Genomic DNA, 11,915 nt, shown 5'->3' with positions numbered 1-11,915 from the left:
TTTAATTGGAATATTTATTAGTAATATAACTATGTACTATTTTAAATATATTTTTTAGAATTTCTTCTCAATAGGTATAATTTTGATTTTCTTTTTAACGTTCTCATTTCTGTCCATTTTTGTATACTAGGCATTTAGTTTAACATCATCTATGTGATTCTCATTTTTTTTTTTTATTTGAATCATAACTCAATATTCTAACTCCATATAGAATCGAGCAACTGTTGCACAAGTAATTGAAGCTTGAGAAACATTTCTTCTTTTCTGTTTCCCTTTTGAGTCAAAATTGGATGCCTATCTAACTGTTCCAAGTCCGCTTAGTGTCTGCTCTTCCTGTCATGTAACTTGGTTGACTTGACTTAGTTGGCTTGACTTAGTTGACTTGACTTAGTTGACTTGGATAATCAGTCTTCCGTGAGGAGACTTCCTACTGAGTTCGCTAACACTTGTTCCCTTTCTTGCTTTCCGTCTATATAAACGCTTCTTTCCTTCACAATCTGAAATCAAGCTACAACACTAGTCACTGCTTTGATTAATTCTTAAGATGGCTAAGCAGAAGGTGGTGTTGAAGGTGGCCATGAAAGACGCCAAGAGGTGCTCCAAAGCTCTCAAGACCGCCGTCGGCTTGCCCGGCGTGCTCTCTGTGGCTCTGGACAAAGACTGCCTCATCGTGGTTGGCGATGGTGTTGACTCGGTTGCGCTGACCACCATCCTCAGGAGGAAGATGGGTACTGCCGACCTCGTCAGCATCGGATCAGCCGAAGAAAAGAAAGAGCAGAAACCCGCGGTAGCAAAGAAAGAGGAGAAACCAGCGACTGTGGCCGAGTTCAATACGATGACTTGGCAGCCGATGCCGGCGAGCTACTACATCATGTATCCTGCAGCCCCACACCCGTATTATCACTACCAGCACCCTTACGAAACCTGCCCAGTTAACGATTGTCTCACGATGTAAAGAGATCTTAGCTAGTAGAATGGTCAAAAATAATAGATTTGTTTTTATGGAAGGCTTGTGATATGAATAAGGTTAAGCAGTTTGTGGCACTAATAATCAATTTACTTTCTCATTCCATTTGAGTTAGAAAAATTCAGTGCTCAATCAGTTTTGTCAGATTGATATAGAAAAAGTTCCACATTTTATTGAACCGAAACATCACCCTCTATTTTCCTGTTCAATTTTTTTTCTTTCACGTTTAAAATTTTCTCAATCGGTTAAAAAAATGATTGTGATATCTTTCTCTTTAATTTTTTTTAATAAAAAGATTTAAAAATATATTTAATGATAAAATTTAAAATATTTAAAAGTGAGATATTTAATAGGTCTATTTTATAAATATTTGATTTGGATGTGAGGATCTTATATATTTGAGAGAAATATTCAGTATTGTGAATGCCCTTTGAGGGCATGGATATTTTAAAGAGATATATTAATTTTGATTTAAAGTAATTTAGAGTTTTACGTTAATATTTGATATTTTTTGAATTAGAAGAGTCCTAAGAATATATTAGTGGTGTTGATTAATAAGTATTATTATCTTATTGGAGTAGAAGGTGATATCAATCACTCTAAGCGATCCAATATTATTGGTCTCACGGTAAAAGATGTATTTTATATTAGTTAAAAATTGACCCCAAGATCTATTAAAATAAACACTTATGTATGTATCAATTATGTTAATATGTGGGGACATGAGCTTATGATAAATTTTATCGAACTTTTATAAGTTTAAAATTTATTATTTTTAATTTACGTTGCTATAAATACATTAAAAAGGTTCGTAGGAGCCTATTAATTTTTATTTGAATTAATTTGAAGTTCTCGTGGTCCATCGGCCCGTTTAAATTAATGTAATCTTGCTAGTCTCTCTAATATATTAATTTGAATTAGATTGTTTAAATTGAGAATAATAAATTTTTGACTGAAATGAGTAAATATTTGAAAATGAAAAGAAGGGAGGAGATATAACAAAAGTGTAATAGGTGTTTTTTCGAATTATGAAAGTTCTGTGACAAATTTATTAACACAATAAAGGAGAAAAAAAGTTCATTCCTTCAAAGAAGTTGAGCGAGGATCTCTGCTCCATTCCAATCCCTCAAAGAAGTTGTGCGAGGATCTCTGCTTCATTCCAATTCCATGTCCTTCATTAGCTTTGTCACTGGCCTTTCGCCAGTGGAGGACACCGGCTTGTACCCCAAGCTCGGAACTTCGAATGCAGGACACACTCAGTCTCAGTGCTGATTGCAAAATCTATAAGAACACTGATCATTTAAATGAATTTCTGTGAACGTTTTTTGATTTATCTGATAGTCAATAAAAAAAAAATATATGGGTCGAATCATTTATCTTCAAAATTAATCGGTTTGAAGAGTTGGATACCTAAATTATCCAAAAAAAACCTTTAACGTATTAATACTTAATGATCACATATTACAATCCGAATATTTAAGCCTTCAATCCAATTAGTCCTAGAGGTGGATGGAATCCAAGAAATACAAGTGGATCAAGGTGAGGCACCCAACGTTACTAATAGTTCAAACCCCGTAGGTGTTTAAAAATGCCCAACGTGAAATTTAAATCCTACTTGTATGGGAATGAGTCTTGTCTCTTACCATTTGTTTTCTTTCTATAATTCAAGCAATCAACTTTTACGGTTCGACTAATTCTAAAATGACTGATTCACCTATCACTAAGATAAATTGAAAGATAATTTTGACAGATGAGCCAACATCACAAATCTTTCAAACGCTCTGATTATAATATGCCGTAGGTGAGATTTGAATATTAGTTACTTACCGCACTATAATCCCAGGGTATCTTGCCTTTTACCACCGTGCCATACCCCGTGAGACAATGATCACATATTACAATAAAGATGAATACAGACAACTTCTTTCCCAACATAATTTCAACATCTTGCTCAACATTAGAAGCTCCATATCGAGCTTTAGAATATACATAGGCAACATCAACCCTCATAACCTTACTACCTTCCATGTTTGATTGGTGAGTTCACAGGCCAATGCATAAGAAGCTAAACTGATAGGAAGACGGAGCAAAGGGGGTGATGAACTACTACTATCACTTCATTTATGCTGGTTCTTCTTCCAAAGGTTTCCGAACATCCGCACACCGGCACCCTTCCTCCTTCCCCATCCGCCGCCGCTGCCATCCTCATCTGTATCTTCGTCGATCGACGGCGATTCCCAGCTTCTGTAATCGGCCTCAAGGTATTTGTCCATTGAGCTGCAACGCTCGGCTAAGATTCTGTCACTCATCTCCTCACTTGCATCGTTTCCGGCGGTGGCAAGTACCTCCGCGGCCGCCTCTGCGGCCTTCCGCCATTGCTCCATTTGCACCTTCATCCGCTTCAAGTCCATCTCCAATGTCGCCTTGCTGCCTTCTGCCGCCTCCAGCTGCGAGCTCAATTGCTGCTCTTTAGTTTTGCTGTCTTTGAGTTTCTTCTCTATCGAATTCAGCTGTGCCGCGAGGTGTTCTTGCTTGGCCTGAGCAGATTCTGCAAGCTGCTTGGCTTCTTCCTCTGCTTTGATCTTGAAGATCTTGTTTTCTTCGAGTAGAACTGCCACTTCCCTCTCCTTCTCCAAAAGCTTGGCTTCTAGAATGACTACTTCCTTCTCTTCTTCCTCTTCCTCTGCAACAGCAGCAGCAGCAGCAGTCTCATTGTCTTCATGTCTCTCTAATTTCTCAATCATTGCCTTTGTCTCCTCCTCTTGCTGCTTCTCCGCCACATTTTCCTCTTTCCCCTGCTCGCCGTCGACTTCATGCTCCGGCGGAACGGGCTCGGCTGGCGCTACTACTTCGAATACGTCCATAGTCGCCGGGGAAGTGACGGTCTCCTCCTCGTTGACATTTTGTCGAACATCTTCCAGTCGATAATCCGGAGCCTGAGCAGGCGTTTCCTCCTCCGCCTTCGCGTCCACGGCCACGGCGGCAGCGAGTGGGGTCCGCTTCTTCGCCTTTGCGAGAGCTTGCTCCGCCTCGACCTTGGCGGCCTCCGCCTCGGCCAGACGCTCTTTTAGCTTCTTCAGCTCCGCCTGGGACTTGCTCAGCTTCGTCTCGAGCTCCACCACCCTTGTGCCCCGCTTCCTCTGTTCAACAGAACGCATCAACCACAGAACCGAAAGCGAAGAACACCAATCTCGCACCTTACCTCCTGCGAGCCGCCAAGGGACGACACCTTGACACTGCGGTCGGAGGCGGCGGCGGCGGCCGCAGCCGGGCGGTGACGCACGCTGTTAGCCTCAGAGCAGGCCGTGCTCCGCAGGTACAGCGGCACGCGCGGCGACGGCCGGTCAGGTCCCTCCGACCCTCTGCTTCCCATCAAAACGCCGCCTTGCTCACTCACTCACTCAGTATCCCGCAAGATCACAACAAAGTGCTCGACGAAAGTCCCTCTTCAGCTCGACCGTGGCACTGCACGCCCTGCCGTCTCGTCGACCAGCCATTAAACTAAAGAACTGCAGGCAAAAGAAGCACACAACCTCACCACCGAAGACACTCAAGTTATGCATGCAAAATTCAGAATACGTTTCCATCATTTTATTTATTTTTGTTATCTGCCTGGATCTTCAGCTCTACTGTCAATAGCTGAAGGTCAAAAAGTGGATGCCAGAGATGAAGGTCCGGTGGAATGGTCCTGCTCAATAAATGATGCATAAGCTGGACTGGAAGCTGGTTACAGCTTTTGGTAGGGTTGTAAATGAATTTATTAAATTTAAGTTTATTATTCAGTTTGATAAGAACTCATTTTATTTATGTACTTCAATGCACATAAAATTAATCAATTAAATAAATAAGCTAAATAACTCTTCTAATTAAATAAATAAATAAGCTTAAAAATATATAAATGTATTATTAAATTTAATAACCAACTAAATAACTTTAAAATCTAAAAATTTAAATTAAGAGTTCAATAACATCTAAATGAATCAATCTTAAATTAAACTTGAACTAGTTTAAACTCATAAAAAAAAATATTAAGTCAAACTTGAATAATTATTTCAATGATTTTTATTTTAGGTTTGGTTTGACTTGACATGATTTTTTTTAATTAAACAAGCTTGAATATCATAAAACTTGTTTACTACCTTAGCTTTTGGAACCACAATTGAAGATTAAGCAGAGCACCACTGAAGTAAGTAAGAGGGGAATATTACTGCCTCATCCAAGCTTTTAGCTGCTATGAAAAATGTATTCAATTAAAGACATCATTTATCCGAAAGTAGACACAAAATTTTGATTCTTCTCTATAGATCAAGTGTCGCAAGACCACAGGCTTTAAAACATTAATTATCATTTTTTATCACAAAATTATATATATCCAGTTCAAAATTACTCTATATTAAGCACTATAATTAATATCAAAATAGTCTTTGCTTTAATTTTATCCAACCCACTTTAAAATTATAATTAATAGTGTTACAATTATTATATAGTTGCTACAATAATTTTAAATTTTAAAGTAATTTGGATAAAATTAAAGTATTTTTGATTAAATTTGAAAGTACACAATTCCGTTTTCTTTTTCATTGCTTTAATTTTCTTCTGGCGATGGAGAATAGACGACACAACAATCATGAACAAGATGCATGTTTCATAGCATTTCTTTTAGACAGAGAATGGTTCATGTTTTTCAAGAAAATATATCATCAAATATGTTAGAAAATGCTTCCTTAATTCAACAAAAACTAATTCTAACAATAAATATATATATATATACCTTCTTCTTGGGTGAAATAGTTAAATACCTTGATCAGAAACTTCCATGGTGCAACTCCATTGCCCTTAGCTTCCTCGTTGAGAAGAAGGTAATTGAGTGATGATACACATGGAGTTCATCCAAATTTATACCCAGCGAGCGGAAGCTTCAGCCGCTGCACTGCGCATGTGAATCGTGAGGAGGCGATGAAACCAGCACAGTAAATGATTGAACGATCAGTGTCGTGGGCATTGAGTCGAACAGGTTGTGGGCGAGACCGTGACACAGCGGTCGCTGTTCCAGCGAAGAAGATGGTACGCTGCCGTGGGAGTTAGGGGGGCGCGATGGCGACGGGAGATCCGTGCGAGCAGTTAATGGGAGCAGGTGGCCGGCCGGTTTTGACTCCACGTTACCGGGCAAGCAGATCGATATTAATTGCTTCGAGGTTAGGGTTTACGGTTGGATTTAGGATTTCTCTTCACTTCTCTACTTCCGTACACAAATTATAATTTTTTAATATTTTTTTTACTTTATCAATATATTTAATTGAGTTTTTATATATTGATAAAATAAAAAATTGCTAAAAATTATCAGAATTAAGATATTTTAGATAAAAGATATCTAAATGTGTATCGGATCAAGAGGGAACCGAGGGGATCCGAACGAATTAAAGAAACATATTTTCTACACAGATGGCCTTCCTCTTTAATTCCTTATTAGGTAAATTTAAAGTTCAACTTAAGCATATTTAGAAACTTGACCTCTAAAAATTCATTCCATTTGACATTGAAACTCAAATTTTATATTATTTCTCTAAATACCACACGTTGCCTTTCTAATATATAGAGTTTTCAAAAGGTATTTCTCCAATTGCTCTTGGACTCGACTAAAGTGCTAGCTATAATTTCAGAGATAACTATCAAAGTACTTTGGATACTAAAGTCATAGTTCATAGTCAATTTGGGAATTAGTTAAGATCTAATTTTTAGGGTATGGGGCTTCTGGCTCCTAAAAAAAAAGAACCACAAAATGATCAAATTTAAATTCAAACAAAGCAGCCCTAATAAAAAATGTGTAAAATCGTTGTAATATGGTATCGTATTGATTTTACTGATCCTATGCGATCCCACTAATTCTTACTCCAATTTCACTGTAAAAATGATTCCAAATGATCCAAAAGTGATTTGGTACTTCATGATTCTACAAACTAGGACTAAAATGTTATCAAGGTCAAGAAAATAGACGAATTAGAGGATGTCAATGGATACACTTTTCCCGCCACTCTTTTGTTGGATGTGTTAGCTTCTAGTTTCAACTATATTCTTTTATTGGACATGTGTTAATTAGAATAAACCATTATTAATAGTTCAATTTAATCTTCAGTGAGAGCAACCCTAACCCTAAATTAGGATTTTTCTGTTACTCTTCATATATCATTTCTAACTACGTAGGTAAAAGAAAATTAAACTATACATGTTTATTGAACACAAAATGTTTTGTGAAATATCCTCTCTTTTTTCTTTTTTATTTTCAATTGAAGGATTTCTATCTAGATATCATTCTCTTTTACTATAAGACTTGCTCCTAAAAGCCTTCAATAGTAGCATACCTAAATCAACCAAAACCTCACATGGAATGTCCCTCCCCTTCACATGTGGTGTCCATAAATCTCCTCCTCCTTTTTGAATGTTAGAACGTGCCCATTAAACCGATAAATAAGCAATGAACATGCCAACCTCTTTAACTAATTGTAGACCACCACGGCGGTGTCATTGTCTTTGCATTCGTATGAGAAAGAAAGATCTTTAAATGTAGGGCTCCGTGTCCCAAAATATTACTAAGGGTTCTTTGTCTCACCTATCATATCGAGCAAAATGAAAATATAAGACGAGTTAAAAATATGTAGTGGAAATACCCGTGTTTCACTTCATAATTTAAGATCTCCTAATAAATTTAAAAAATTGTATAGTTTAGATTTTAGGGGGAGTGAAAACAATATATCTTTTTAAAAAACATATCGTACCCAAAATAATGTGTGTATTAATTTCAGTATATTATATGTATTAATATGGATCAAAACAAAAAGTTAATATCATGTGGCGTGGAGGTTACAAATTCAAGTCACGAAAACATCCCGCATTTGCAGGAAGTGTACGCACTTGATATGTGTATTAATACCAATCGAAATAGTTTTTTTTTTTTAAAAAAAAAAGAGATTAAATAAGGAAAAAAAAACTTTACTAAATTTTTGCAATATGCCTTAATTTGAACATTAGAGAGGCGGAAAAGCCTAATTTTTTAATTCGCTCGTGGAGATCTCGACGATGCTTTCCAAATGCGGCCGCCACGCGCCGACCCTCCGGCCCCCCCGCCTCCAGCGATCCCTGCTCAACTGCGCCGGCAACCCCTTCTCCAGCGCGCCCCTCTCAGCGTCTGCATTCTCCCGGTCCCAATCGCCCGCCCCTTTCTTCTTCATCGGCGCCTTGGCGCGAGGCCGCGGCGGCGCGGCCTTGTGGGGGGCGGCGACGACGGGGACGAGGAAGTAGATCCGGCCTCGCTGCAGGCGCGCGTGCGGCGGGAGGAGCTCGCAGGGCGGGTGGTGGCGGACGGCGTGGTTGGGGTGCGCGAGCATGACGTCGGCGGCGGTGACCGCGGCCGCGATCTCATCGACGCGGCCGCTGGGGTGGACGACGCGGACGACGTCGAGGCTACCGCAGGGGAGGAGACACGACAGGAAACACTTGATCCCTCCCTTCATTCCCCCCTTTTTTTCTCCAAAAAAGAAATCCAATTTAATTTATTTCCACTGATTTCTTTCCCTTTTAAAAAAAAAAAAATCGTGGAGGAATGAAACGGTGCGGAAGAGGAGGGAGAAGTCCAGACGCTCTCTCTATCGATGTAGTAGTGGTGTGAATGGGGAAATGAAGAGGGCAATTTAAAGAGTCGGGAGAAAATAATCCAAAACCACAAATTAGCTTAAAAGTCAAAGCTACATGGATAAAACTCTACCCCAATTAGCATAATGTCATTTTGAAAATGGGAGTCAGCTTTTAGGGTTAGATGTGATGCCATTAACATGTCTTTTTCTCAACTTTTGGCATGAGAGGGACAGAAAAAGAGGAGATAAAGTTCGTTGAAGTATGGGGGCCTCAATATGGCATCAATGATTGAGAAAGGTCATTAGTTAACCTTAATAACGTACATTACTTATCCTTAAGGCTCCGTTTGGTTCGCGAGATAAAGATTAATGACATGATAAATAATTATCACACCATTAATCCTAACACCAATCCTAAGGGTTAAATTTCAATCATGTCTTTCTTTTTTACTGTTGTAGTGTACAATTTGATTGCTCTAGGTACTTTTTGTGGAACAAGAATGAATGTGATGATGACTGAACAGTACAATTTTCTTTACGAGCAAAAGGGACTTTTGTCATAGTTGGCAAAATTGATTTCAACTTGGCCTACTTATCAGATAAAGATGGGTGAGAACAAAACATGTGTTGTTGGCTCTATCATTGATTTTGTATATGAAATAAAATGTGTAAAGAAATTGCATGTGGCATGCAGTTTTTAACTTTAACTGGGACTGACAGTGGATATGATAAGATTTTGGCATCTGGATCAGCACTTTACAGAAAGTAAAGTTGGAAAGAGACGAAAAAACAAAAATTTTAAAGATTTAATTGCAGTAGTTGTTCATCATTTACCAGAGGAACTAAAGAAGACAAGTTAGCTATAATGCTTTAATGAATAAAAGTTCTTGGCATCTTCTCCTCTGTTGCCATCAATTTCAAATGACTTGCAAACTTTATGTCACTCAGATTTCAGAATGCACTTATCCGCTTTCATATTCTCAGTTCCACAACAATTTAATTCAATAAACTAAGTTAATTAACCTAATAATATTGATATTAATTCTCAAAAACATTCGTGTAAAAGAGCCATGATCAATGTAATTATAACAAATATACTTTATGTCACTTAGATTTCGGAATGAACTTATCCACTTTCATATTCTCAGTTCCACAACAATTTAATTCAATAAACTAAGTTAATTAAACTAATAATATTGATAATAATTATCATAAACATTTGTGTAAAAGAGCCATGATCAATGTCATTATAACAGATATACTTTGTGTCACTCAGATTTCAGAATGCACTTATCCACTTTCATATTCTCAGTTCCACAACAATTTAATTCAATAAACTAAGTTAATTAAACTAATAATATTGATATCAATTCTCACAAGCATTCGTGTAAACAGCCATGATCAGTGTAATTATAACGAATATTTTATTTTTCACAAATAGTGCTACTTTTGTTCACAAAACTTAGTAAATCAAGCATTTATTATCTTTGGTTATATAATTCAAAAAATTTTACTCTAAAAAAATGAATTAGTATTAAGTTAGAATCCTATGCTTCACCTTGAAAGTAGATCTTATTTGCAGAATCATAAGTGTAGAGATTAAAATCTCTCCTAACTTGAATTTCTGAAATAATATCAGCTAAATCAAATATTATGATAAAAAAAGAAAATGGCCATATGCATAGAGAATATGTTCTTTTAATTTCTTTTCTTCCCCTTGCAATAGGTATGGTTAATTATTCCCTCCTCCATTTTACATGTTCTTTAGCTTCATTCTTATCTTTCTATCCATATTTTGATTAAACATCACTACTAACGTTGATGAAACACCACTAATGCTAACAGGAACAAAAATCACAACATGTGCATCTATAAGCTTGTGAAGAAAAAAAAGCCTCCACGAGCATAGCCTAGTTAGTACTCGGGTGATAGAAATGTCACACAGGAAAAAGGTTTGAATCCTCTGGGATTCATTCCCTTAGGGAATAAGTTCCTCTCACCTAGAAAACAGCTCGTTACCGTGATTTACCCACCCTTCCACAAGTCTTGGGATGGAGAGGCGCCTATCACCCTATAAGCTCGCGAAAAAGAAAGAGTGGTAAAGTTTCGCTAACTGGTATGATCTATCATCTCCTCTTCAAATAAACAAGGGGCAATACTACTCTTTCCATGTTAGCGGGCACAACACAAAGAAAAAGGACTTGAGAAAGGTAGGAATAACACTGTGTATAAGTCCGTCGGAGGGCGGTTAAACACTGCTTTACATAGAGAGCAATCAACCAGCAACCTGACTTTCGATGCAATTCAGAGACTTATCATGTGGTTCCATTTTCTGATGAAGGCAATTGCACACTCAGATCAATAGGAAAAAGAATTTGTATGAGCAGGTATGTAATGCCACAAATACTCTCGATAGAATGCATAACAAGAAAAGGACTTAGAAATCTAAAGCAAGCTCATACACAGACAGGTAAGATGAAAGTGTTTGTTGTACAGTGGTGCATATCCATTAAGTTCACCAATGGATGTCTTCAGAAATACAAACCTCAAAAAATGAGAAGAAAAAGATATCCGAGTAGGAATTTTGGATCCTAGAAAAGCCTTTATGCAACACAAGAGTTTCTATTTCACCTATGATTGCGTTTGAAACAAGAAAGAAACCAGACTTCTAAAGCACTATTGCTGTAAGCTCAGTGACATGATGTTGAACTCTAGGTTGCTCCATAAAGATAAAAAGTATTGTTGTCGCCACATCACCAACAAATGATACAATTAGCCAAGTGCTATCACATTGTAAATGAGTGGATTATTGGTTCAATTGATATCGTTTAGGTTCCAAGGAAAAAGTATTTCACTACCTACGAACACTTAAAGTCTAGATAAATGAAGTCAGTCAACAGAAGTGTCCCTAAGATACATATCTAGAAGTAGTACAGGGGACTTTCAACAAAGAAAACTTTCAGAATACTTTAATGGTAAACTGAATAACTCAACTAATAGTAGCAATCAGAAAGCTATTACACACTATAAAACACATACAAAAGTTAGTTCTGCATAGCTTACTGTAGTGAAGGATGAATCATCTGACTTGTGGAATGGTAGATCCAGTCCTAGAAAAGAGACAGATTTAGAATGCATGGTTTAGTCAGTCCTGAAGTAAACTCACCAATGATAAAAAAAAAGTCGAATACTATGATTATTGTTTGCTCAAAAAGAAGTGAATATAGAATATCCTTTGGAATTGATACGGAAAGAAAGGAGCAGAAGATAGACTATTAATACATTCAAATGTTTGTGGTCTATTTGAGGTGAAGTCATTG

General features: G+C 37.4%; 3 protein-coding genes across 4 annotated transcripts; 1 reads left to right on the top strand and 2 right to left on the bottom strand.

The window, feature by feature from the left end:
• Window positions 1-485: 485 nt before the first annotated feature.
• On the top strand, window positions 486-1,072 carry LOC122006099 (heavy metal-associated isoprenylated plant protein 16-like). Its single transcript, XM_042561452.1, has one exon. It carries the CDS (start codon window positions 545-547, stop codon window positions 953-955), a length of 411 nt encoding a protein of 136 aa, XP_042417386.1. The 5' UTR covers window positions 486-544; the 3' UTR covers window positions 956-1,072.
• A 1,796-nt stretch (window positions 1,073-2,868) lies between these two features.
• On the bottom strand, window positions 2,869-5,972 carry LOC122006097 (interactor of constitutive active ROPs 4-like). Of its 2 annotated transcripts, XM_042561449.1 has the most exons (4): window positions 5,767-5,968; window positions 5,107-5,195; window positions 4,170-4,476; window positions 2,869-4,107 (listed from the first exon to the last, which is right to left on the bottom strand). In XM_042561449.1, exons 3-4 carry the CDS (start codon window positions 4,338-4,340, stop codon window positions 3,085-3,087), a joined length of 1,194 nt encoding a protein of 397 aa, XP_042417383.1. In that variant the 5' UTR covers window positions 4,341-4,476; window positions 5,107-5,195; window positions 5,767-5,968; the 3' UTR covers window positions 2,869-3,084. The 2 variants fall into 2 exon arrangements, with proteins under 2 accessions (XP_042417383.1, XP_042417384.1); XM_042561450.1 differs by lacking the exon at window positions 5,107-5,195 and having other exon boundaries at window positions 5,767-5,972.
• A 2,035-nt stretch (window positions 5,973-8,007) lies between these two features.
• Window positions 8,008-8,475, bottom strand: LOC122004466. Its single transcript, XM_042559351.1, has one exon. The coding sequence runs from the start codon at window positions 8,473-8,475 to the stop codon at window positions 8,008-8,010; it is 468 nt and encodes a 155-aa protein (XP_042415285.1).
• Window positions 8,476-11,915: the final 3,440 nt, after the last annotated feature.

Source organism: Zingiber officinale, chromosome 7B, assembly GCF_018446385.1.
Source record: "Zingiber officinale cultivar Zhangliang chromosome 7B, Zo_v1.1, whole genome shotgun sequence".
Classification (NCBI taxonomy): Eukaryota; Viridiplantae; Streptophyta; class Magnoliopsida; order Zingiberales; family Zingiberaceae; genus Zingiber; species Zingiber officinale.
This window is presented reverse-complemented; position numbering and strand designations above follow the sequence as displayed.

Excerpts from the sequence above, each read along its gene's own strand:
- LOC122006099 (XM_042561452.1), top strand. The coding sequence starts at position 545 with ATGGCTAAGCAGAAGGTGGTGTTGAAGGTGGCCATGAAAGACGCCAAG.
- LOC122006097 (XM_042561450.1), bottom strand. The coding sequence starts at position 4,340 with ATGGGAAGCAGAGGGTCGGAGGGACCTGACCGGCCGTCGCCGCGCGTG. Across the intron at positions 4,108-4,169 it reads CCCTTGGCGGCTCGCAGGAG|AGGAAGCGGGGCACAAGGGT; the intron begins GTAAGGTGCGAG and ends TCTGTTGAACAG.
- LOC122004466 (XM_042559351.1), bottom strand. The coding sequence starts at position 8,475 with ATGAAGGGAGGGATCAAGTGTTTCCTGTCGTGTCTCCTCCCCTGCGGT.